The sequence below is a fragment of the Kogia breviceps genome, chromosome 20, assembly GCF_026419965.1.
Source record: "Kogia breviceps isolate mKogBre1 chromosome 20, mKogBre1 haplotype 1, whole genome shotgun sequence".
Lineage (NCBI taxonomy): Eukaryota > Metazoa > Chordata > Mammalia > Artiodactyla > Physeteridae > Kogia > Kogia breviceps.
The window spans coordinates 28,382,822-28,410,399 of record NC_081329.1 but is presented as its reverse complement, the minus strand read 5'-3'; the positions used below and the strand labels follow the sequence as shown (position 1 = coordinate 28,410,399).

Below are 27,578 nucleotides of genomic sequence, written 5' to 3'. Positions count from 1 at the left end.
AACAGTGGCTAATCCCGTCTAAATCAAGACACTCATTTTTCAAAAATAAAATTGTCATGACAAAAACAAATAAATAACCAACTTTGGGGGGGGTTTACAAAACTTCCTGTAGTCTGAAAGCCGGAATCTTTAAAGTCTCTTAAAACAGTACCACACCCATCCTAGCCAGACAAGGGCACAGGATGGAAAGGACTCAGTGCTTCCTTGTCACGGGCAGTGGCGGGTGGTGGCAGCTGCCAAAGGGAAGTTGAGTCTCGTGTACAAGGCTGAGCACTTGAAGGCCTCGTTCCTCTTCCTCAGGTGAAGATTCGTCCTACATTCTCAACCTCGGAGCAGTGGGTTTTTATTGTTATTAAGAGAAGCAATGGGGACTTCCCTGGTGGTCCAATGGCTAAGACACTGGGCTCCCAAGGCAGGGGGCCCCGGCTTCGATCCCTGGTCAGGGATCGAGATCCCACATGCTGCAACTAAGACCTCGTGCAGCCAAATAAACAAACGAACTAACTAACAAATAAGTAAATAAGCGAGGGCAATGGATGTATTCCACGCAGATCGCCCAGCATGTGGAGCCTTTAGTTGTGAACTAAGTCAGCTTTTTCTGGGTGGTGTTCCTTGCTTCGCCCTAGTGGCTTCTACCCACTCCACTGCTGCATCCCTCCCTGGCGTGTCTTAGAGAATAGCTCTACCCGGTACCATTTTTTACCTCCTTGCCATCGTTACAAAGGAAGATTCTTCTGCTACTACGGAGTGTGGGGAGAGTGTGACATTAGACACCATAACTTCTCAAGGAAGCTGGAGATGGCTAATTTTATACATCCACTTGGCTGGGCCATGATACCCAGATATTTGATCAAACACCATTCTGGATGTTTCTGAGGGTGTTTGGGGATGAAATTAACATTTAATTCTGTGGACTTTGAATAAAGCAGATTACCCTAACCCTAGGTGGTTAGGCCTCATCCAATCAGATGAAGGCCTGAAGAGAACCAAAAGGCTGATCTTTGCCTGAGAAAGAAGAAATTCTCCAACAGATGACCTTCAGACTTGAACCGCAGCATTGGCTCTTCCCTGGGTCTTCAGCCTGGGAGAGATATAGATGTAGCTATAGGTACAGATACCGATGTATATGTAGATGTAAGTATAGGTATAGATACAGATACAGATGTAGAAAGAGTTTCTAAGCCTACACTTTTGCCTTTTCTTCGAGCATGCGTTAACATCCTCACCTCGTCGTGATCATCAAATCATTTCTACCATTCGTTATTTTTCCCACTGATACGGATTCCCTTTCTCTCTAGAAATCTTGAGGGGAAAATGCATTCTCTTTTGTTCTGGAAGCTTTATTTTCACACTATGCTATAAAGCTGCAGATGGAACTCACTGGCCCTAGAAATCGAAGCTCGAACATGAATTAGGAGTTGGTTCTTTGGCAAAGGAGCTCTCTGGTTTGCATTGATTTCATTCTTGGGTAAAGACAACAAACAAACAAAACATTCTGAAAGCTTTGAAAGACTACACTTTGTTCACTTCCGATTCAGCCCCCTTTAATCTGTCTGGTTTTCTAATTATTCAACATTTACTGAAAATCTGCTCGGAGTCAGGCCCTGTGGTCTCTTCGTGTGGACTTGGATCTGTTGAAAGGATACCAGGGAAAAGGAATCTCTGTTACTCCTGTCACTCTCAGGGAAGAAAATTTTTTTTTAATTCATACAAATCTAGATTTAAAACCTAGACTGAACTGGCACGCTTTAAGTTATCAGCGAAAGGTCCTTATCATTATACTATTTCGAGAAAAGTCTATGTTCTGTCTCACTTTTCTTGCCTATTTTGAGGTCACGTTATCTCTTTTCTTTACCAAGTGCGGGGATAGAGACAACCAGGTCCAACTTCCCTCTGGTTCTTAGGAAGCCCTAGACATGGTTCCCTCTAGTTCAAGGCCCCATACATGAGAATAAAAGTATCATAACCACCATTTAGCTCCCTTTCGTGATGACAATGTTCCTTCTTTTACAAGCAATGTTCCTTCTTTTACGAGTAAGTGAACCCCGGCTCTGAAATATTAGATAATTTGTGTCATGAATTGTGACAAAGCTGGAATACGAACCCAGGTTTTTTCAGCTCTTCAAGCCCACACTTTTGTTACTTTCTACTTTCTAGGATTCCCAAATGATACATGGTAATTTTATGGCCATGCAGACTCTGTGAATCCAAGAAGCTGGAGGACTGCAATGCTCTCTCTTGAACCGATGTCTGCACGGATGCTCTGAGGCCCACCCCATAAACAAATAAACTTCTATGAATTTTTTTTCCTCCATAACAAGAACTATCCCTTCTGTGACCTATATCCACCCCAAGACCGATCTGATCATCTTGATTGTTTAAGAAACAGGAAGCGGAGGATGAGGGATATTCTAAAACTGGTCAAAAACCACACTGTTAACAAATGGATGAATATAGATATATCCATGGATGTGTGTATGACTGAATCACTTTGCTGTACACCTGAAACTAGCACAATATTGTAAATCGACTATACTTCAATTTCAAAAATAAATTTAAAAGATGGAGAAATCAGAATTCAAACACTAAATTCAGACATATTTTAAAGGTCACACATTCTTTTTACCCAAGAAGGACGTCGAGAAGGGGTGATGTTTTGGACCTCTTTGGACTGGGGCATACACACAGCCTGGGCAGTGAAGACTGCCTGGACTTATTGATACCAAGTCAGAGCAGTTAGAAAAGCAAAGTAAAGAGAAATAAATACATCCAAGCTCATTTTTTGAGTTTCACAGTCGACTTTTCAAACACAAGGACAATCTGCGGAGTGAAAAGGCTTTTTGAGCGATGAGAGCCTCGATCTTCTGAGCTGAAACTCTGACTTAAACGGTAGGCAGAGAGGACCTCATCAGACCCAGGGTCTCCCTTGGTCCGCTCAGACCAGATGCTCTTGGCCCCTTCATGCCCACCTCCCCATTTTTTTCTTTGCAAGGCCATGCACGCCCTGGGAGGACGTGGAGCATTCGGAACCTTCCTGGCACCCCAAGAAATACACTGGTTCGTGACTTCTTACCCAGGGCCCTGGGCACTGAGGAGAGTCCAGAAACCCCTGCCCCGCCCCCCATTGCACTGAAGAGTGGAGATTGTGCTCTCCCACCGGGCAGATGCTCTGAGCCGGTCTGGTAGCCGCCCAGCATTCCTGGCGGCTGTGGGAATAAGCCAATGCTTCTCCAGGTGGCGCGATAGGACCTTGAGGGCTGAGCATCTTTTCTGGCTTAGACAGGATGAGGCATGCTGCGGGCTCCATTAGACCACTACCCACGGAGGGAGGGGGACCGTTCAGCAGATGCTAACTTGCCCACCTGCCCGATGACCAGGTATCTCGATGTAGATCAGCCCTCCGGAATTTAGAACTAGCCCAGGGACACGTGTGTGAAGAGTGAGGGCAACCCTAAATTAATGGAATTCATCCAAAGATTAACGTTTTCTAGTTTTCTACTGCCACGTGGAGTGAGATCTTGAGATATAAACCAAGTCCATAAAAAGTGACATTTATTTGCACAGGACGCATGTGGATTTCCCATGTGGATTTCCCATGTATTCCCATTTCACTCGTTTCCTTCCAAAGGGTCAATTCATTCATTTTACAAATACAAACTTCCAGCGTGAGGAGAAAGAATCATTCTTCTAAAAAGAAAGAAAGAAACCAAAATAGAAAGTACAAATTTCTGAACCTTGTGGCTAAGCCTCACCTGTTCCCGTAACATTAACCTCCCGTTTCCACACTGGGGATTTCAGAGTCTTACCATCAGCTTCCTCTTCCCTTCACATCTCCACTGGAGCATCTCCAAACTTCTGCCCCCAAATTCTGCACACGCGGGGAGAGAGGACTGTAAAACCCCTCCTGTAACCCCTAAGCCAGGACTCAGTATGGGCTGAATAAGTCAGTAAGTGAACCAACGAATGCAGGAATTTTTAAATTTTTTTTTTCTCCGAGACATCAGCAAGGTGATCTGTCCACAAGCAATTTTATTTGATTTGTGAAATCACGTTGGTTTTCTATCACTTGACAAACAGAACAGGGGTAGGTACACTCACTCCTCCGTGGGGTTCTGAATGAGGGGCGATCCAGAGCTGTTTGCTATTAACCAGTGATCAGGGAGGGAAAGACAAGTTCCTGGCCATGAAAATTCTCTCAACATAGGAGAAGGTGGTGTTCTGTGGAGTGAGAACAAGAACAGGTCTGAGGTCCCTTTCAGATGATTCCAGACAGAACCCAGGTCCTCATTCTCCAGGCCCACCTGCTGTCCAGTGAAAGGAGGAGAAGGAGAGACCTGTGTGATTTGCATTGCTGGGCTGAAGGGCAGCCTCTTAGCCACTTTGGCTGAGGACGGCCTCTAAGGTCTTATCCCTGACGCTCTTCAGAAATCTCACGACTGCCGTTCCGCCTGTACCCCTCTCTTCTAAGGCCTGAGGTGGCCCCGGGAGATGGCTCGTCCTCCTGACCTTTGCTTTGGGTGCGGCCGTGATGAGGTACTTGGTCACCATGGCGAGGTGATAGCTGCGCAGGGCTGCCAGGGCCTCCACGCACTGGTTATAGGCTGTCAGAAGCTGGCTGTTTCCAGAAGACAGGATGTGGTCCCTCAGGGAAGGAGCGCAGTGAATTTCTTCTACGAAGGCCCTATGGGAAGGAGGCATGTAATCCCTCATTCTGTGCAGAAAATCAGCTGAAAGAAACAAGGCAGAACAATGTCATAAAACAAGGCACCAGAAAACAAAGCATCGTTCGATGCTGTAGCTCCACGTGGAAAGGTAAGAGAGCCTGTCTGCCTTTCCAGACATCCACACAGCAAATGCTGTTGCTGTTCTCCTAACTGCTCATCCTAATTGTGTCCAACCAACTTGGCCGGCTCTTTTGCATACAGACATCAAATCCTCCAAATGTAGATTGGAGATGAGGAAGGGAAAGAAGAAAGACCATGACAAACAACGAAGATGGAACTCGCCCTACCGGCCAAGGTATAAATATTTATCACCTACCAAATGTGGGCAACGTATCTTGCTAGTTACATGAGGTATATCTACAAATGTAAGGCATGGACGCTTAAACTGAGTGCTTCGTTTTGGAGGGAGTGCTAAGGAAGAGGAAAGTAATAGAGTTTCTAAGGACAGGAAGATAAAGAATGATCAACTCTTTCAGTAATAGCCTCTTGAAGTCAAATTGTTTAAAAATCAAATCAATAGATATTTATGGGAAATACAGGTAGACGAGAGATCATTTACAGGAAAGTCATTATGGGATTAATATTAGGCATGGTACGTCAATAACTAACTTCATCAAATCAAAAGTCCATGAAAAGTGATCATAGTTCTATAGAACAGACGTTTGTGGGTGAGACTGGACCCTATGACACCGAATTCTAGTCACTTATGTTTTCTTAATCCAGCTTGAAAACTCTGTACTAGGAAGTGCCTTTTTGCAGCTGCTGAACATTAGGCTTGATGCTGGTAGGTAAGGAAAGGAGTCATTTCAAGCTTGTAAAATGGCAGACCCCCTCTTCTGGTCTAAAGAGCCTTGGCTTGAGGCCGCACCATTTTTATGGAATGGGCTTCAGGGCAGGAGGCCATCCCCATCCCCAGCTGCATCCAGACTTGGCAACATAGTATCACAGCCCTGGGTCTGCAGATCTCTCCCCCACTCTCCAGAAGCAAGCTACCGCCCAAGGACCCAAACAAAGTGACAGGGAACGGCTGGAAATATAGGAATGTTTTAAGATTTGGAAATAAAACGCAATATTCAGCTGAGCTCTGATACTAATCGGCTTGACAGTCACAGAGGGCAGGTGCACAGTCTCCTGGTTGATCTGGAGAAGTGTAGACTTCCTGATAGTTTCATTTACACTGGGACATCTCAGTTGATAAAAACACCACTCTTCTTCCTCCCTGTTAAGGAAAAAACCAGAAAAAGAAAAACGTCCGACTTACCACTGTCCTCGCTGTGACGGACACCCAGGAATTCATCAAAGGCATGCAGGACGGTGCTCTGAGCCGCGCTCGCGCCGGAGTAATTCAGGGGCTCTTTGGAGACGCCTTCATAGAGCAACCCGGCAGGCATGGCTGGGTTATTCTTCCAGCTAGGCAAGAGGAAAAGTCAGAGGGAAGCAGTGGGCGCTAGGAGTCAAGAGTATATTTTCTGATACGGAAACGGAGATTGAACAAGAGAGTGAACGCGATTTCAATGGCAACTTTAGGGCAAGAGGCTGGATATCTTTGTAGGATGTGTACTTAAGCACTATCTTGACCCAACTTCACAACAGGCCAGCCCTTCTCTTTGCTCATATAAAGGACTGTTCCAGAGAAGTAGAAGATACTTGGAGAGAAATCGTTGGCATTGGTCCTATGACACAGTTTTTGGAAAAATTCAATTATAAAGATGACGTCAGTGCTGATCCACAGGAACCATTAACATAGGGGATCTGGAACAATCTTCACTTCCGCTGGTAATCTCAACCTTGATGGCCCTGTCGCCCGTAACTCCACAAGTAGAGCTTTGAAAATACATGCGCGTGCGCACACACACACACACACACGCCCCAAACTCTGACACAAACACACAAATATACATACAAATATACACACACATCTTTTCCCTTCCCTAACAGTTATAGCTATAACAGTTTTCTCATTACACTTCAGTTCTAAATACTACCTAACTTCATGGGAATGCCTTTATCAGATAGTTTTTTGATGGCAGGTGTTAATAATAAGGGTAGCAGCCAAGAGAACACAATGCAGCCATGCAGGTCACCAGAATCTACAGTCAAGGACAGGAGGAAGGACAGGAATTGAGGCTCAGATGAAATGGTTTCTCCTGCCTTCTCTCTCCTCTCTTCTCTTCTTCGCCCTGATTCCATGTCTTCATCTTTTTGTCCTTGAGTCCCCCTCTTCCTGAGTCCCCAAGCCACTTCACTCAGTTCGCTGCCTGACTTTTTATAGGGTCTTGAACAGTCACAGAGGGTATGTGGGTGATTCCACCGTGAGACAGTCAGCAGCGCCGAGAACACACCACATCTGCCCTTACGATGCTTCACAGTTTACATATCACATTCACATCCATTTTCTCGTTTGTCCTCTTTGGAGCAGATGAAGGCAGGCATTTTAAAATCCATTTTACAGATAAAGAAATAAAGACACAAGGCACCAAGTCTCTAGGACCACGTTGTTAGAGAGAGAGGGAACCAGAAGTTGACCCCCAAACTTGTCATTTTCTAGTTTCACTTCCCAAGACCACCCACGTGTAAATTTCTACTTTTACTAAAGAACAGAATCTTTTTCTTTTATTGCCAGGAACCCTGTTGTTAACGGTTTTAAATAACAGGCTTACGTTGATGTCTCTCCTTCTTCCTGTAATTCTACAAGTCATTCTGCTGGAGAGAAGGGGAAACACATACATCCAAGCACACACAAAAGCCGCAGTCTAAAGCCGCAGACAGACTGCTCAACTCGCGTCCATGACCTTTTCCAAATACTTCCCTGAGGTGGGAAATGCTATTGTTTTCTTTGGGGGCTGTTTTGCGTTGCCTGTTCTGTGGTTTCACTGGATGAATATCGTAGTGGCCTTTGCAGTTGGAGCAATATCACTATGGAAAGAGTTGGAGGAGACCAGGGGGGATTCTGAGTCTAAGATCACAACCTGCTGTAGCTCTTAGGAGAGAGCGCTGGCTCTATCTTAAGCAGATATGGAATGGAATCTCAGCTCTGATTAGTAACTCTGAGCCTTGGGTGAGTTAATTAACTTCCTGGAGCCTCAGGTTCCTCCTCCGAGTAAGAGTCCTATTAGTATCTACCTTACTGGGTTGTGAGAACTAATTAAAATAATACCTGCTCCGTGCCTGAAAAATATTAAGCATTTGATAAATATTAGCCAGTTTATTATATTATTCACAGTGAATTTTAACCTCTGCTCCCTCCTTTCACTATTTTGTAACTTGGTACAAACCCTTCTGAGTCTCAGTTCTCCTGACTTGTACCTACTTCCTAAAGCTGCTGGAAGCATTAAGTGGATTCCACAGAGGTCTACTGACTCATCAGGGTTCAGGACACTGGTCCAATAAAACTTCTAAGCAACATTTTACGGGGCAGAAATATTGCAGACCAGACCACTGCTGTGTGGTAAGTGGACCAAACACCATGGCTGTACTGGTTCAGATTTTTCTCTGTAATCCTGTTGATGGTCTCATATAGTCACTTTGGTCTCCTTCTCTAGTTCCTTCCCTTCGTGACCACTTCTAAGTGCTGGACACTCTCAGTACCCATTCCTTGGGCTTCCCACTACTCTCACTTCCCAAGTGATCTCATCTAAGTCTCTTGGATGTCACAGCCCACTCTATTAGGATTATTGACAAATGTGCACCTGGACCTGGCTCTCTGCCCTATATTCCAGAGACGTGTATACAGCTGCCTACTAGACATCTCCATGGGAGGGGACACATCCCAAGCTGACCTCTCGCTTCCCCCTTCCTTTTGCCAGACTTGCCCCTCCCATGTCTCCACCTTCAGAGAAAGGAAAATGGCAGCTCCGTTCTTTCCACGGATCCGGCCACACACCTAAGAGTCCTCTCTGACGGACCTCGTCCTCTTGCATTCTACGTGCAATCCAAGAGCAGATCATTTCAATCCACATCCAGAACCGACTTGTTTCTCAGTGCCTCTGCCGCCCTCGTCCAGGTCACCACCCTGGATTGTAGTCAGAATTTCCTAGGGCCTTTCCTTGGTCCGTTCTATTCCCCACTCAGAAGGCAGACTGACGGTCTGCAACTTCATACAGCTCATGTCACTCTTCTCAAAACCTTCCCGTGCTGCTCATCACACTCAGAAAAGGAGCCAACGAGCCTCGACGTGATCGGGTTCCCCCATCGCCTGGATTTCTCATTCTCCCCACATTTACATCATGCAAGCACTGCTGGGCTCGGTGCAGCTCTTCCTCCAAAAAGTGCCCCCACCGCAGGGTCATGATGATGCTTGTCCTTTCGGGCAGAGCAGGTACCTGGGTGGTTTGCCCCTCAACCTGCTTACCTCCTTGGCGTATCTGCTCAAACATCCTTTAGAAATGTGGCATTCGCAGATCTCACTAAATAAAGAAGAACTTCGGCTACCACCCCTAACACTCCCTAATGCTCTATCATCCTACTTGAACTTTTCCTGTATCTCTTATTGTTGTAACACATAGACTCTGGTATTGCCTTTCGTTACATTTATTTATTCATGATCTGTGTCCCGTGATTAAAATGTAAGCTCCACAGAAATGAAGTTCCTGTTTTTACTGCTCCCTTCCCAGCACCTAGAACGGTGCCTGGCATTTTGTCAGCCCTCGCTAAATATTTGATCAATGAATGAATGAAAAAGTAGCATCCCATAATTAGGTATTATATATCTGGAATATGTAAACCCAAGTGTATTTGTTGAAAGGACCTGGCCAGCTTAAGAGAAGATGATAGAGAAAAAAAAGAGCATGCAAATTTTAAAAAATGAAAGGAAAGCATCTACTTTCAAAACCCATATTCTCCACCCATGATGAGATTAATATGAGGAAGAAAAATTGGGTTTCTCTGAATAGCCCAAGGATTGCCCCCATGCATTCTCAGGCCCAAACTGCTGTTTGTGAAGAAAAGGAATTATTTTCCTTACAAATCTCTGTAGGCAAGTTTATTTATTTTTTTTTTTTTGCTGTATGCGGGCCTCTCACTGCTGTGGCCTCTCCCGTTGCGGAGCACAGGCTCCGGACGCGCAGGCTCAGCGGCCACGGCTCACGGGCCTAGGTGCTCCGCGGCATGTGGGATCTTCCCGGACCAGGGCACGAACCCGTGACCCCTGCATCGGCAGGCGGACCCTCAACCACTGCGCCACCAGGGAAGCCCAGGGCAAGTTTATTTTTAACATTTCTTGTAGCATATTTCTAGCAAACCCCAGAAAAGGGGAAGTTTGTTGTTTTGGGGGTTTTTTTTGCAGTACGTGGGCCTCTCACTGTTGTGGCCTCTCCCCATTGTGGAGCACAGGCTCCGGACGCGCAGGCTCAGCGGCCATGGCTCACGGGCCCAGCCGCTCGGCCGCATGTGGGATCTTCCCGGACCGGGGCACGAACCCGCGTCCCCTGCATCGGCAGGCGGACTCTCAACCACTGCGCCACCAGGGAAGCCCACAGATGGAATTTCTTAATGCTCCTAAATAAAAATGTTTTTTTAAAAGTCAACAAAAATAACAAGTCAAGCGTAAGACAAATCAAGAACACAGGAGCAGATTTAGATTTTTCAAGACAACCCTGATGGAACTCTCAACAATCCAGACGTTTTTGGCCACCAGCACATTTAGGACTGGCTAATGGCCACTTAGTTTAGTTGTGTGGGAAATAATTTTTAGGATCAGAAATAGAAAAGAGGCATTTATGTAGATCACAGATAAGATGCATCACTGACCCAGAATTTACCTGAATGAAAATGAAGTCACCCTTTGGCATCCATTTAACTATGATAGATGGAATTCTAAAAATGTTGTCCCAAGATTCCCATTCTAACTCCTAGAACTGTTAATACAATAAGACAGCATGCCTGTCGATATGATATATTATAAGGCAAGGCACAAGGGACCTTGCAGGTGTAATTAAGGTCACTAATGAGAGACCTTAACATAGGCAGTTATCCTGGATTATCTAGGGGAGCTTAATCTAATCACACAAGACCTTAAAAGCAGGGAGTTTTCTCTGGCTGATGACAGAAGGAGAACCCTGAGAGATCTGAATTTCCAGAAGGATTGGAAATATCATTGCTGAATTGGAAAGGATACTGGAGGCTTCTAGAAGCTGACAGCAGATTCTGCCAGGAAAGAATGAGAGACCTCAGTTCCCAACCCACAAAGAGCTGATTCTACCAAAGACCTGAATGAGTTTGGAAGTGAATTCTCCCCTAGATTCTCCAGATAAGAGCTCAAGCCCAGCAGATCCCGACTTCAGCCTTTTGAGACCCTATACAGAGAACCAAGCCAAGTTCACCCAGACTTGTGACCTACAGGAAGGTGAGATAATAAATGAGCCTTGCTAAGTTGTGGTAATTTGTTATGGAACAGTGGAAACTAACCCAAACTCAGAAAGCAAACTGAAGCACAAGGAGGTTTTCCAGAATTAGGTCTTCCTAAAAACGCAGTCTGTTTAAAAAGTTTTGGAAAAATGACCCTTTTGTTCTCCCCTCTAATCCTACCAAAGCCCATCTGCATGTTTTGCTTAATATTTGTTGCTAGAATCTCTATTTTACAATCAGATCTTTGCATTGACCCTGACTACATGCAAAAGATACGGAGAGCAAGAAGAGTTCTACAGGATGAATAATTCCTCTGTCAGGGTTTCAGGAGTGAAGGGTACATAGGAAGGTCTAAATTCTGAGATACGCTCTCAATTCCATTCCTTTGCTCTTCCCCTTTCCTTCTCTTTCCCCCATAAACCAGGTACCTGTTACTCTCAAGTTATTCTCTAGAAACTTTGCTTCCACTCAGTACCCTACAATGAGGGGTCCCCACCCAGGCTGGCCTCCCCTGAGACTGTCTCACACTACAGACCTACCCAATCTAGAGAAAGTACTTAGTACACACGGTCACTCCCTTCGCGCACCCATGGAATATACCACTAAGTCTACTGACGAATCAATACGTCTATTGATGTTGGAATTCAGCATGACTCTTGCTACATCCAGACACAGCTTCATATTCTTTCTAGCAAAGGCATTTCAGGCACCTCCTAGTTATCAAGATGGTGCTCTAGATGATGTCTATTTCACATTTTCACCTCTTCCATCCATCACCTCCACCTTTCACTCTTCACCATTAAAACAAAAACAGAAACTTAGTTTCTCTCAGTTAATGTGACTAGGAAAGCAATCTCATTAAAGCATGTCACGTTTTGACAAATGTATTTAAAATAAGACATGTATCTAAGAGTAGAGTTCTCTATCTGGAGAAATTGCAGGCCAGGTGACCAAAGAAGAATACCAGGAATATGAAAAAAATGTCTTTGGGGTCGCTATTCCAGGAATGTTAGAAGGAAGCTTTTAAGCTACTACGGCCTATGCCTGCACCTGCCTGCATAACAGGCAGGGGAAAGGATATACATAATCGAGCTCTGTGGGTGGCACACTGGGGTTTTTTTTCCCCTCTGTCATCCAGGGGTTTTCTAAGAAAGGTCAGTACATTGAATCTAAAGCGATGGCCTCAGGACAATTACTCTAAACTTAAATATTCATCCTTCAGTGTCATTTGTCATGCAAGTGGTACCCCAATTCTTTTATCCAAGAATGGACCCAGGCGATTCCTTTGTTAGCAAGGGTTACTTGGTGTGTTTCTTCCTCTGGGAAGCTTCTGTCTGTTTCTCCCCTCATAAATCTGAGAAAGGCTACAGATGCCTCATGCAGGAAAAGAGCTGAACTATACTTACCCAGAGAAGAAGATCCGGATGGCTGTGTAAAATATGTCTGGATCTACATAATCTGGAGGAGCAATCAAAATGTGAACTTTACTACAGGCAAAAAAAAGCAATTGGTTCCGTATGCACGGGCTCTGCTGCCCTCCCAGGACACCCCCTCTTATCTGATCTGCACAGAAACCTGGAGGGAACACAGCCGCAGGAGGGGGAGGAATGTTCCCTTCTGTTGACCCCCCCTCACCGGGGCGCTGACGGGAGGGTTAAACGGTTCCAAATGCTGCCTTTTTCTATTTGTGGTTACTTCCCTCTTCTGCGCTTAGCAACAATCACCCAAAAGAGAGGTCAAGGCCATCTTTAAAAACTTACTATTTTAAACAGAGAGAATGAAAGAACGTGGGAAGCAGAAAGGAGAAAAGCAGAGAGAGAGAATCTGCTCTCTTCAAGGCTTTCGGAAGCGAGGACCACTGAACCGCTGGGTGCATTTCTGCGTAGTCAGCAAAGGGCAGCGAGTGGAGGAGCCTCTGCTCAGTATCTGGCACACTTGGTCGGACACAGGCTCACTCACCTGCGTTCATCAGTCCGTGCAGCTTCGTTGTGTGTTGTCGTTGTTTTTGTTTCTGGGGGTTTATCTTTTGACGGCGCCACACGTGGAACCTTAGTTCCCCGACCAGGGATCCAACCCGTGGCCTCTGCATTGGAAGCACCTAGTCTTAACCACCGGACCACAGGGAAGTCCCCGTGCAGCTCATTTTGAATCTAAGCCGATGCGTGGGGATAACTGATCCCACTAGCTTATTAACTTGTGTGTGGAAAGAAGCACGTCCTCACATTTGCACCGAATTTCTTTTCATCCACTTTTGAACGTTATTCTCTCTTCTTCTCACAATGGGGCCCCTCGGGGAGCTGACATGTTTCTCTCATCCAGATTCCTATCTATGTCTCTTTGTTTGGGAGAAAAAAAGAAACATCTTTTTGATGACACCTAAATAATGGCATCTCTATACCATCAATGTACCTTTTCCACCATCACACCTGGTCTCTGGTCCTCCATCTCTGTCTTCTCTGAAGCCCCCTGGGCTCAGGTAACTCACATCTCCCATCAGCCTCAGGGCTTCCCAGGGCCTCTGAAGGCTGTCACATCCTCCCTGCTCATTGGCCACAGCATCCCATGTGCTGGACTTTTCTCTGGGCCCTATTTCTGCGTCTTTCCCATTTGGTGCTCTGTTCCCACAAATATGCTAAGTAACATGTACAAATTTTTGCTGAAGCAGTAATGACTGGAGATAATTTAATGTTTTACCCAACTTATCATAGTTAAGGAGGAAAAGCCAAATGATTATTTCAGTAAATGTGAGACAAATTGTTTTGTTTTTTGGTTTTTTTTTGGCTGTACCACATGGCTTGCAGAATCTTAGTTCCCCGACCAGGAACTGAATCCAGGCCCTCGGCAGTGAAAGCGCAGAGCCCTAACCACTGGACTGCCAGGGAGTTCCCAAATGTGAGATAAGTCTGATGTAAAATTTTCAACAGATATAAAAAAATCCATTCATGATTAAGACAAGCAAAAAATTTTAGCTAATTAGGAATAGGAGGGAACATCCTTAAACTGATAAAAGGAATCCACAGTAAAGCCTCCAGTGCGTATTATACTTAATGTTGAAATATTAAAAATGTCTTTTAAAAGGTCGGACAAAACCAAGTATCAGTACGTCCATTCAACACTGTGTTAGGCGTCCCCTCGCCTGAAGAATAAGAATAAAAATTAAAAGAAAAAAGTTATAAGTATTTAAATGAAAAAACAAAACAATGTTATTCTCAAATAATACGATTACTACATAGAAAACCTAGATAATTAACAGATCATCATTAGAATTAATAAGTTGTTTATCAAAGTGCTAGATTCAAGGTTCATACTAAATATCAATTTCATTCTATAAACCAAGAACAAACAGGAATTAGTTCAATCAAAAGATGCCATATTAGCTAGAAACAAAAATATAAGGTAACTATGAGTAAAGGAGAATATATCTAAATCTCTTATCTTGAAATAAGTCAAAGTAATTTACAAAAATGTGTCTTTGTTCACGGACAAGAAAACTCAGTATCAATATCTAGGAAAATAAACGTATCTAAAGAAGAGTTTTTTGTTTTGTTTTGTTTCTTTTGTTTTTATTGTATATTCAAGTATTTAACGTAATTACTGATATATTTTGGTTATATATACACTTTTATTTATTTTGTCTTTGTCTCATATTCTCTGTTCCCTTTTTTCTTCTTTTTTGACTTTCATGAAAAAAACTGTTTTAAATTATTTTGTTTCCCCCCTTATTATCCCCTTATTATTTCCCCCTTTATTATTATTATCATTAGTTTCCCCCTCTTAATGCTATTCTTTTAGTGGTTACTCTTGAGATCACAACAGATATCTTTGATTCAATAGATCTACTACAATTAGTACTTTTAGCACTTCCCAATCAATACAAGATCTGTAGACTACTTTATCCTATTTAACCCCTTTGCCTTTTGTGCTAGTGTTATCATTTATTTTATTTCTACATACATTTTAAACCTACATTGTTATTGTTGTATAAAGTCAATAATCATTGGAATTTAATCACATAGTTATGGTCTCTTGCTCTTCATTCTGTCCTGTATTTTTGTGCTTACATCTGGAATCTTTGCACTTTCGCCCGAAGAACTCAATTGAGTATTTATTTTGGTGTGGGTCTTTTGGCAATAAGTTTTCAGAGTTTTTATTTGCCTGAAAATATCTTTAATTTCAAATGTGAAAGATCTTTTGGCTAGGTGTGCAATGCCAAATTGGAAGGTATTTTCTTTCTGCACTTAAGTGGTATCATTCCATTTTTTTGGTTTCTTTTTTTCTGTTGACAAGCCTTCTTATTTCTTTAAAGAAGAGTTTTCGATGTGGATAAATTTCAGGCCACGTGGGAAGAGAAGCGCACCCAGCAGTATGAAGACGTGATTCGGAGAGCACATTAATGTCTTTACATTAGTCTCCACCTGTCCATCTGCCCTGATCGGAGGACAGAAGGACCAGATAGAATATCAAAATCAGGTAACTTTTCTCCAAATCAATATACAGATTTAATGCAATTTGAGCAAAATTCTTAACAGAATTTTTTATTGGGATTTGACAAGCTGATTCTAAGTTTATATGAAAAGCAAAGGGTCAAAGACAGGACGCGCGCCCCTGGAGAAGAGCAAGGTGAGGGGTATTTTCTCTACCTGAAAATGAGAGATACTAGGAAGCTATGGTTCATTTAAGACAGACGGTTTTGGTGGGGGGCAAGACAAACAGACGATGAAACGGAACAGGCAGCCTGGAAAGAGATCCAATCATTTAAGAAAATCTGATGTAAGACAGTGTTAATATCGTAGATTAGTGATTATTCACAGAAGGGAAATTGAATTGATTTCCTCTGTCCTACTGTATCGAGATAATAATTATATGTGTATTAAGGGGTGAAAGGTGAAAGACAAACAGCATCAACTACAGAAAAAAATGTAGCAAAATATATCTATGACCTCTGACTATGAAATTATATCTTATGCCAGACTTCCTAAAAATTAACTGTTGCAAAAGAGACGATAAATACTTTGACTATATTTAAATTAAGAACTTCTGTTTTCAAAAGGCAGAATGAGACAAACCACAACATTTGCAATCCGTAACTCACAAAGGTCACCCTCCAGAGTGTACCCAAAGACTTATTAAAGGCAATGAGTAAAAGATAAAAGACATTTCCAAAACTAAGGAAAGCCATGCATTTCACAAATCAGGGACACACGCGATGAGCACACAGGAGCACGGGCCCTTCCACCCCCATCCCAGACACACAGAGAGTTAACTCATTAGAAAACAGGGAAATGCAAGAGTGACATCATCAGCATGGCAGAATAAGAGTTTTCTACTGTCTTCCCCCCAAAGAACATTGTTTTAGACAGTCACCCGTGGATAAGACAGCCTTTGTGGAAGTCCAGGAGGCCAGTGAAAGGTTCCAGAACACCGTTGGAGCAAACCAAAAAAATCTAAGACTGGATGCACTGAAGAAGGTAAGAAGAATATTTCACTTTACCCACATCACCCCTTCCCCAGGGCAGCACAGCACAGGGCCAAGAGAGACCTTCTTGGCACACTTCTGAGGGTGGCAAAAGTGAGCCTTTGCAGATAGGTAGCAAGCAGCTACAGCGGGACTCTGTGGGATCGGGAGAAAGCAAACACACTTGAGAGTTTAGCACTGCCCTAGGGGAAGCGAAGGAAGAAGGTCAGCTCCTGGCCTGGCTTTGCAGGATCAAAGGAAGGCATGCACCACGATGAGGACTAGGAATTCTGCCACGAGAGGGGGCAAGAAGACTGGAGCAGGTGTATCCATAGAAAATGTGGAAAAGCCTCAGAATCCCTACCAGGGCTGATGGAAGGTATTTCTCTCCCTGAACCAGGTAGAGCACATCTATTAACGCGGGGCTGGTGAAGGACAAGAGCCACATGAAAACTCTTGCTTCTGGATCTGATGTGTGTACACTTGGGCTAAGAAGGGCAGTTCCTGAAAGCCCGTGTCATTATCCTACAGGGAGCACAGAAGATCCAAGAAGACACCTGAGTTAAGTCTCCCCCCTTTCCTTCCCTGTGTCTTCCTGGAGGAGTGGGAAAATGGCCCCGTGCACTGCAGTTTCTGCCCCGATGGCCAAGCCCAGGTGCACTTAGTGGATGGGGCTAGATGTCTTCCAAGGTTGCTGTTGCTATTGTTCAGAAAAACACAAAACATTTTGGTCAAGTATCTTGTTCTTTTCAATCTAAGTGACTCTCAAGAAAAATACAATGTCTGCTTTTGATTAGTTCACTCTCATCTCACGAACGTTTTATCATAAGCATTATTTTTGTTTTGTTTGCAAAACCTAAGGAAACTTGCTTTTTCAACTTTTCAGGGGTAGGGATTTAGGTTTTATACTGAGAAGTGGCCTTGACACAAAACAAAACTCAGCAAATCCTTGCTTTGGGTTGGTACTAAAACCACAGACCCAGAATCACTGCAGTATTTTCATATGACGTTATTAATGTTCGTTATGGTCTCTCCCACTCAGGAAGGTAAGGCAGTCAAAGCTCCATTACTGACACGTAAAACAGAGTACTGTAGGTGCATAATTGACCTATACATCTAATGGACCTGACCACCAAACTGTGTCTTTTTTGGGTAATTCCCACTTTTAAAGCCACATATTTCCACTGAATGTCTCACCGTCACCTTAAATGTGACATGTTTCAAAGCAAGTATTGTTTCCTTTCCCCGTGTTCCCTATTTACTTTGAAAATCAATCTGCCAACCAAGCAGAAATTGATTCAGTCTTCCAAATAACAGATGTTTGCCAGAGGCCTCATGACTTTTTTCAACCAGCTTTGAAATCATACTTATGTATGATATGATATGTATGATATGACCCCTCCTCCTGCCCCGGTTCACACCTAAGCTCTACCAATCCTCAGCCCTTCTCCTTGGGGAGTCTTGTTTATTTCTCCTGTTGCAGCACTGCTCCATCCCTTTCCCCATTCCTGGGTTTGGCAGCATTGCTGGTAGGGTTTAAGCAGCTATATCTGCCTGGATGAGACCAGGGCTTAAATCTGAGTGGACACAGGAGTTAAGTAGGCAGAGGGTGAGTTAGAAAGAATGTCTGAAGCAGAAGGAATAGTCCGTACACAAGCCTTGAAGCGGAAAAAGTTCTTTTCAGGAACTAAAAGCTAGTGTCAGAAAGAATAAGTGAAGGGAAAGATGATGTGAAATAAATTAAAATTAAAATAGCCTGGGGTCAGTTCATCTTGGGTCTTGCAGAATAGGTTAAGGATTTTGGCCTTATCCTTAGAATAATGGATAAACTAGGGCTTTCAGTTGAAATCTAATGTGATAGACACGTGGAGTTTTAAATTTTCTAGTAGCCATATTTCAAAAGGTAGAAAAAAAATGGAAACATTAATATCAATACTGTATTTTAGTTAACTCCAAATATCCAAAATATTATCATTTCAGTATGTAATCAATATAAAAATTATTTATGTAGTTTTTAAAAATAATTATTTGAAATCCTGGGTATATTCTTCCTTTTTTTTTCCTGGGTATATTCTTACAGATTTAAAATTTATTTTATACTTAGAGTGCATTTTAATTCGGAGGCTGAATTCTCAACAGTTAAGCGAAAGGTAATCTTTCTAACAATGAAGCTGTGTCTCACCGAAAAGTATTTGACACTGATTCAGTTTTTCAACTTCAATTTCAATTAGTTAAATTTAAATACAATCAAAAATTTAGTTCCTCAGTCAGACCGGCCATACAGCAAGTATTCAGTGGCCGCGTGTGGCTAGAGGTTACCATATTGGACTGTGCCAGGAGGGCAGCTGGAGGGTTTTAAAGTGATGCACCGATCTGCACTCCTAAAAGTGGATTCAGGCTTCTGTGAAGGGCGTGGATTCGACTACGTAAAGGACAGATGAGAGAAAGGATTGAGAAGCCCACTGCAGGAGTGCTGGCAGGAGATGATGAGAGCCAGGTGCGGAGGCAGTGATGGTGGAAACACAGGGAAAGGAAGAGATGCCAACAGTACTCCGGAAAGAGACCTCCCTTGTCATAATGGAATGTTGTTTGACTTGGACCTATCCTTCCCCTGACAACAACAGAAAGCTGGATAAATGTGAAAACATCCGAAAGGCAATCAAAGAGCTCAAAAGACAGCAAGGAACCACCACGCAAAAATTGCAAGGGAAAGCAGAAACCCAGGGAGGTAGAAAACAAGACCAGCAGAGATAGTTTTCCCGGAAATCACTTGCCCAGCCAGGTTCGCCAGGGCTCTGGTTTAGTGGCTTCTCTGTACGACGGGAGCCCTGGTCCCAGCTTTGGTGAGGAATTTTACACCAGACCCTCCTCATATTATCCGCGGAGACCCAAATGCCTATACTCACAACCTCCGAGTGAATCAGGGCCCCGCTGTACCCCCGTTTGCCACAGGACACAGAATTAGAACTAACTTTGGCACCAAGCCAGAGAGGATTAAAAAAAAATGTCTGTCCCTGAAAAGTTGTGACCTCTTCTTTTGCCCATTTTTAGCCCAAGTTCAGTGGTCGGGTCTTTACTTGTTCAACCTGATTTAAGATGCTCCAGAATTTTAGACTTCCAAAGAACCAGGAAGAACCGAATACAAATATTTCTCTCTCCTAGTCCCAGAAGCCTGCCTACAGTTGATGTTTCAAAGACAATGAATATTACGAGGCGAAAACAAAATCGAGCATAGAAAAAATGTGACAATCACGGTGAGGACTGAAAAGGAAAGAAAGGGTTAAAAAACAAGAAGACAAAAAAAAAAAAAAAAAAAAAAAAAACCAAGAAGGAAACAGAAACCAGTTTCAAATAATAGAATCACCACATCTTTAGGCGTGACTTTGAAAATTCCGGGAAAAGAGGGTTTGTAGAGGAAGGGAGTACACAATTCGTGCTAGAGTTTGGGTCAGAAAGAAGAATCGTTGGCTAAGCTCCACTCGGGGGAGGAAAGCGGTGCAGCTTGGGCTCTATTTATCAGGCAGAAGAAATTCAACACCCGTAAACCACAATCAATCACTAAGAAATCCCTGCGATTCCTAACACCTTGCAGCTTTTATTGTTCGTTAGCCTTTCTAAAATTTCACTTTTCTGGTTACTGTGGCTGCATAACAAACCACTCCAAACCCAGTGGCACTGAATAACCATCGTTTTACGCCCATGGACTCAGGGCAGGAATTAGGGCGAGACACGGTGGAGATGGCCTGTCTCTGCTTCACAGTGGTTGGGTCCTCAGCTGAGGAGATGGAAGAGTGGAGATGCCTGGAAAGGGGGAACTTAGACTCATCTGAGGGCTTATTCGCCCCCGTGCTAGGTGCTAAATGCAGCGCCTCCAGCTGGCCTCCCTGTGTGGTTTGAAATCCTCACGCACTGCCACGGTGGCCACAGAGCAGACGGCCGTTTTACATGGTGGCTCAGTACACAGGGTGGCAGCTGCATCGCTTTTCCTAGCCTTGTCTGGGAAGTCACGCAGCGTCACTTCTGCTGAGTTCTGATGGCGAGCATGTCACGGGCCCGCCTACATCACAAGCCAGGACACAGGCTTTGATGAGAGGAATATCCGGACCACATCGTAAAGGAGCCCCGAGGATGGATGGTGTTGTTGTTGCCATTTTTGAAAACTGCAGGCTGATACATTCAGCTATTTCACTGCAGGGACTAGTAGTGAAACCTTTAAAATACATGATGTCTGTGTGGGAGAATTTGCCTTCGGAGGACACAAGGGAAATCACCCCATCACCTGCCATCAGACCTCCTGCAGAGGATGATCAAGAAAGCATCAGGGGGCTTCCCTGGTGGCGCAGCGGTTGAGAATCCGCCTGCCGATGCAGGAGACACGGGTTCGTGCCCTGGTCTGGGAAGATCCCACATGCCGCGGAGCAACTAAGCCCGTGAGCCATGGCCACTAGGCCTGCGCGTCCGGAGCCTGTGCTCCGCAATGGGAGAGGCCACAACAGTGAGAGGCCCGCATACCGCAAAAAAAACAAAAAACAAACAAAAAAAAAAAAAAAAAAAAAGAAAGCATCAGGGGGCTTCCCTGGTGGCGCAGTGGTTGAGAGTCCGCCTGCCGATGCAGGGGACATGGGTTCGTGCCCCGGTCCGGGAGGATCCCACGTGCCGCGGAGCGGCTGGGCCCGTGAGCCATGGCCGCTGAGCCTGCGCGTCTGGAGCCTGTGCCCCGCAAAGGGAGAGGCCACAGCGGTGAGAGGCACGCGTACCGCAAAAAAAAAAAAAAAAAAGAAAGCATCAGGGTTGGCCTGGGCTGAATAAGTGACTTTGAAAATGAGTGCTAGGGAAGCGTGTGAGAGCCAGACAGGGCTGTGCCCCCTTACCGGGACACGCCCCGTTGACAGGGTGGAGGTCCTCCTGGGACCTTCCAAACCACTCACTTCTGCTTATCCGTACGATCTGAAGACCTTGCAATGTCCCTCTAGTGGTCCTCACATCCCGAGTAATAAACGCAGGGCATCTTGCAAAACGAAAATCCATCTCACTAAGCTGGGAGAGCTTGTTTGGCAGGAGACCTACTGATGTGGTCGGAAGGAATTTATAATTAAAAATCAGGGAAATGGGGAGATGTGAGTCAAACGTGTAATACAGGGACATTGAATGGAAAGGATACATAACGCTGTGACTTCAGATGGACTTCCCTGAGAGTCTGGGATGACAAAGAAATCTATCCTTTTAATGGAAAGTCAGAAAGCCGAGTACCATCCAGTCTCCGGCTCCCTCCCTCCTGTCCTGTTTCCTACAAACACTCTCTTTTTCCAGAATCTGTCTTGTTTACCAGTGAAGGACTTAGGGAAACTAAACCTTATCGGCTTTTCCCTTGTTAAACAGATCAAGCCCATTTCCCCCCTTAAATTGCTGAGATTCTTCTGCTAGGGGAAGTTGAAGAGCTGCCCAGACATTGGAGAGGAAGGCACTTGCCAGAATAATATGTAACCAGTGGCAGGAAGGGTGGGCCCCTGAAATGGTCATACTTGTGGTAACCCAGCCCTGCACTGGCCACAGAGGAGAACCTGAGAAGCCACGGTCGGTCGTGGCTTCCGGTACCAGGGTCACTGCTGGATAAAGCAGCTACAAGCCATGTTGTGTGCCTCTCCCCTCCTCCCAAGCTTCGTGCAAGACCTCAACACACAAAGAAATACATGACAGCCGAAGAGAGGAAATTAGCCTAATCGCAAGAAACTAGAAAGACTAAACCAGGAGAATATCCCTGCCAACTGAGAGATCATTTTCCAATAGTATGGGCAGCAGTTACCTAAAACAAAGCTAGCGCAGGAGTGCCATCTCAAGGATGTTGCAAACCTCCAGGCCCTTGCCTCCCCCCCCCCCGCAAGCAACCCCTCAGCCTTCAGGAGCCCCTTACCATGCATTTGTCCCAAGGCTCTGGTGATGTCCTGAATGGAGAGCCTCAGTTGCTGCAGGGCTTGGAGCAGGGAGTCTGGGCTGGGCAGCCAGAGGGCATTCACTGCCTGAACAAGGGCCTGGGGACGAGATTCAGTCTCACAGTGCATTAGCATTCACCGAAGGCCCATTGAGATGCAGTGAGCCTCAGAGATGGGAGAATCCAGGCAGGGCAGCCCTCTGCCTGCTGAACTGTGTGACAGGGCTCCCCAGGGAGTGTGCCCCTAAACTACATTTGCCATGAGGTCCTTCTCAAAGGAGAATCTTCCTGGTCACCTCCCAGATGGACCTGGTTAGGTCTTTCTGGATCTTTCCACCGGCTGATACTTCTTGTGCCTCCCAGGGGCCTCACTCTGTCATCTTCCTCCTTTCTGCTTCTTGAGTTATTACACATGAGGGTTCTTGACTCAGGACGGCCTCACCCCTGAGCTCTGTCTTACAGAAAATCAGAATCTGTGGAGCCCTCAGCTCAGACCCTCCCCCTTCATTAGCAGTCTTGACCTTATCTGAGCTATATTTGCAAGACCAGTATTTTATTCTGTATCTTTCTATGGAATAAACACACGGATGAGGAGCAAAGTGACCACATAGTCCCACTTCTGAGCGTGCAAAGAGGGGGTTAGAATAATTGTAGTCCAATCTGGTCACCCTACAGTACGTACAGTAGGCACCCAAAATACGCTTACCACGGAAGGTGGTGAGGAAGGACAGAAATCTAACTTCAGTATCTTCAGGCAGGGCATGGGTTCCCTGGCAGACACCTGACCTTTCTGGGACCTGCCTCGCCCCTAAAGGAATTCAAGTTTACAACCCCCAGGGCTAGATAATCTCAAGGATGGTTCATTTTAACTCAGAGCCCTTGCATGGTAGCTCCAGGCATCGGTATCTCTGTCTCTGTCTCTGTCTCTGTCTCTCTGTCTCTCTGCTTAATTCCTTTACATCACTCAGGTATTAACTTTCAGACTTGTCATTTCCCTTGGAAAGCTCTGCCCGACGCTTCAAGTCCGAATGAGGTTTTAGACGCCTTTTCAGGAAACACAGCACTTTCTTTCATGTTACTCCCTACATCGAGGCACGCTCCTCCACTGGCTCCTGAGCCCCTGTGGAAGCCACAGCAATGTCTGACTTATTCCCCCAGATCTCCCATTGCCTAGAACAATGCTTGTTTGTTGATGGGCAAACGGTCAGCTGCGTGTTTTACAGTAGCTGAGGAAAGGTAGATACCTCTGTGGGCCAGAACTTAAATCTCTTTGCTCAACTAACCAAGTTAGATGAGGCCTTATATTGATGAATTCACTGCAGGGAAAGGGTCTGGGTGGGAAGCAAAGCTCCGATTGACTTTTCATTGAGAAAAATAAAGAACAGTTCTGTGAGTGGGAAGGTACCTTAATTCCGGGTACAGCGGCTTTCTCCACCAAAACAGTCACCAGTATAAAACCACGCAGGCTTTCTCCCCCAGGGAATAAGACAATGGGATCCAAGTTCCTTGGGAGGGACACGACCGCGTGGTTAGAAAGGTCTGGACACAGTGAGTACGCACGGCCCAGCGGTGGCCTCGAGTCAGGTTAACTGCTAGTGCAAAAGGTGGAACCAGAGGTTGACGTTCTCCTCTCCACAGGGCATCCCGAGCACGGACATCTTCCCTCCAGCAACATTCAGGTAGGAAAGACACAGATCTGCTCCAGCCCAAGTTCACCTGAGGACTCCCAACGTCTAGCATGGCCCGGATGGTCCCAGACCACCCCCCACCCCCCCCCAACCCTGCTGTGGAACTGCTAAAGCACGACAAGTGCTTTAGCAAGTAGGACAAGCAAGTGGACACGTAGGGCTGATTCTTCACAGGGCCAGTCCAGGGCCCAGCACGCCCTTCCCGTTAGAAGCACAGTGACCACAGGCAAAAGCTAATTCCATGCTCCTTTTTTTTTTTTTTTGCGGTACGCGGGCCTCTCACTGTTGCGGCCTCTCCCGTTGCGGAGCACAGGCTCCGGACGCGCAGGCCCAGGGGCCATGGCTCACGGGCTTAGCTGCTCCGCGGCATGTGGGATCTTCCCGGACCAGGGCACGAACCCGCGTCCCCTGCATCGGCAGGCGGATTCTCAACCACTGCGCCACCAGGGAAGCCCTCCATGCTCCTTTTTTACAGACAGAAAACTCTGGCCCGAAGAAGCAAAATCGCTCCCCCAGTGGCATCCAGCTGGTTAGTCGCTGGGCCTGGTCCAGAACAGTTTCATAGCTGAGGCTCACTCTAATTCGTCATTTTTCCCCCCCAAAAAATTCTGTATTGTAACAGTGAAAGCTGAAGACTGTTGGAGGAGGGTCATTCTTAAATGATCTGTTATCACACGGATTCAAATAGCCCAGAGGCAGATCCAGTCTACAAAACGTAAAACTTCATTCTGCAAGTCACTTCTGCCTCTGAAACATGAGAAGACATGAAAAACAAACGCAAAAGATAACTCAGTCAGGGACCCCCGTAGTTGCAGCAGAGTCACATTAGTGTGGGAAATGGGGTCTTCGCGTTTCATCTCTCCATCTTCTGAGCTACAGCTTTCATACTGAGCCCCTTTATTGAGCTGAGGTTTGGTGACCGGACAGGCAGTAGCAACTTAGAGGTTAACTGTGCTCCCTGGGGAAACAGGAGCCTAAGAACAGTTGGGCCAGACTTGCCCCATGAGCTCCGGTCTGTGTAATATTTCAAAGGGATTCTGTAGCTGTAGCAGCCACGGCCAGCAATTTGGCCTTTCAGAGAAGTTATAGTGAGACGCAGAGATCTTTCTCAGATCATTAGACTTCAAACAATCACAGAGAATTGGAGAACTGGTGAAGTTTTGGTGTCTTGGGGGATTTTGGTTTGGTTTTTTTTGCTCTTCTTGCATTGCATTTTACTTGTTTTATTAGGTACAAATTGGAAAATGTGGTAAAGAAAATTAATCCCTTAATCTCTACAAAGCAGAGACAACTACTGTTAACTTTTGGGCTGTTGACTTGGGGCACATTTCCTTCTACTATTTTTTCATGCATTTTTATATGTTTTATGTACTATACATACAATGTCGTATGCTTTCTCTTTTTTTGCTGGTTGGTTTTATTGTAAGCTTTTATAGTTAGCAAGGATCCTAAAGTGAGTGAAGGATTTCTGAGAACTTACCTGATTTCCAGGGGTCTAGTCCAAGTTCAGTTATTGACAAAAGGAAAGAAAAAGAAAAGAACAAATCAGTTTGCAAACCTGATATGTCTTCTAGGGTCACGTGGACACAGGCATGCACACTCGTGTGCAAATGCACGTGCAGACACACACACATCGTGCACAGCTTGGATGTCACAGGTTGTGACTAGACCGTGGGCCTGAGGGGAGCAGAACAGACCACCCCAAATATGCCACTTAGGTGTACTGATTATTTTGAATTAAAGGTACTTGAGAAACAGCAGGAACCAAAAGGACACTCGGACCTCTTTGTGCCCCAGAAAGTAGGAAATAAATCTCCCATGTGAAGGCGCCCTCCCTGTACCAGGAAGTAGAGAGACAGCCTTATCGCCAGAGACAGGAATTCAGGGCTGAGAAGCCTGTATAAACAAACCTTGTTACTTCTTCCCTAGTTAGCTAACCCAAGCCCAAAAGCTTGGGTCTTGTCAATTCTTCATAAATGCATTGCCTCCTCATCTAGAAGATATACAAGCTTCTGGCTTTAGTCGCATATTCGAGTCTCATATTTTTATGGGGCTCTAATATGTACAAAATTAAATTTGTCTTTCTCCTGTTCACCTATCTGATGTCAATTTGATTATTAGACCAGCTAAGCAGCCTAAATGGGAAGAAGGGCAAGGTTTTCCTCTCCTACAGTCCTCCCAGCGATGGAGGGAGACAGATCTCAACTTACATATCAGCCCCAGAGCATTTAGCCTGTGGCCATCTTGACAATTGACCTCGCTCCTTTTATGTACTTGTAATTACCTGCCCTAATGTTTTCAGAGTGGGTTGGGAGGAAGTTCCTGGGAACTGTGATTTTTGAACTTGTGTTCAAGTTCACCCCTTCTTTGACACCATAAATCAGGTAATAAATATGAACATCTCTAATCACAAAATAGCTGACAAAGCCTGGATTTTTCCTGCAGAGAGAAGGAAAAGTCAAGACTCTCCCTTACCCAGTTGTAATCTGCACAAATCTCAGGCACCCTCTCCAGCTCTTACCTTCCTGGGTTCCTAGTAGCCCAGTTGGCCAGAACCAAGTCCGCGTGAAGCAGGATAGGAGGGAGTCCCAAGTTCCTGGAGACCTCGACCAAGGGAAGGGCAAGGGTTCTCGGCAGAACCTTGCAGATATAAATCCAGACAGTTAGCACATTCTAGAAAGAATGCAGCCGAGGAAGCAATCTGTCTTTTATTCAGGCAATCTTGTGGTAGAGCAACGAGCCAGGGATAAAACTGGAATTATATGAGTGATCCATATACACACACCTCATTCTCATATTTATTCTGTTAACAACCTAGTGGATATATTGTTTATGAGTATGGTCTGAAATATATATGAAAATTACAAAACTGGAACACACACACTTACACATATAGTATAAAATAATCTCTGAATATCGTGCAGAGAAGGGCCTGAGCAAATGTGTGAGCATAAATGGCGGCTGGGTTGATGTGCAGTGGGAAAAAAATCTCTATCTGGGGCTTCCCTGGTGGCGCAGTGGTTGAGGGTCCGCCTGCCGATGCGGGGGACGCGGGTTCGTGTCCCGGTCCGGGAAGATCCCATGTGCCGCGGAGCGGCTGGGCCCGTGAGCCACGGCCGCTGAGCCTGCGCGTCCGGAGCCTGTGCTCCGCAACGGGAGAGGCCACAGCAGTGAGAGGCCCGCATACCGCAACCCCCCCCCCCCAAAAAAAAAAAAGAAAATAAAATCTCTCTATCTATCTCTATATCTCCAGATAAATAGATAGATACATAGAGATATGTAGCTATCTAGATATATGTGTGTTTTTGTGTATAGTCTTAGTTTTAGGAGCATATGCGTGTGCGTGTGTGTGTGTGTGTGTGTGTGTGTGTGTGTGTCCTCTCCTCGGGGAGAGGGATGGGAAGGATAGAACGCTTCATCAAACCCAATAACAACTT

General features: G+C 45.1%; 1 protein-coding gene across 5 annotated transcripts in view; it reads right to left on the bottom strand.

Annotated features, from left to right (window-relative positions):
- Positions 1–3,770: 3,770 nt before the first annotated feature.
- The window catches only part of IDO2 (indoleamine 2,3-dioxygenase 2), a 44,626-nt gene continuing 20,818 nt past the window's right edge, over positions 3,771–27,578 (bottom strand). For all 5 annotated transcript variants that reach the window (XM_059049321.2, XM_067022498.1, XM_067022495.1 and 2 more), the window contains 7 exons: positions 26,663–26,781; positions 25,622–25,636; positions 23,859–23,958; positions 22,436–22,553; positions 12,476–12,527; positions 5,986–6,134; positions 3,771–4,727 (listed from right to left, as the gene is read on the bottom strand). In XM_059049321.2, the coding sequence (XP_058905304.1) occupies positions 4,372–4,727; positions 5,986–6,134; positions 12,476–12,527; positions 22,436–22,553; positions 23,859–23,958; positions 25,622–25,636; positions 26,663–26,781 (909 nt within the window). In that variant the 3' untranslated portion in view covers positions 3,771–4,371. The remainder of the gene's footprint in view (positions 4,728–5,985; positions 6,135–12,475; positions 12,528–22,435; positions 22,554–23,858; positions 23,959–25,621; positions 25,637–26,662; positions 26,782–27,578) is intronic.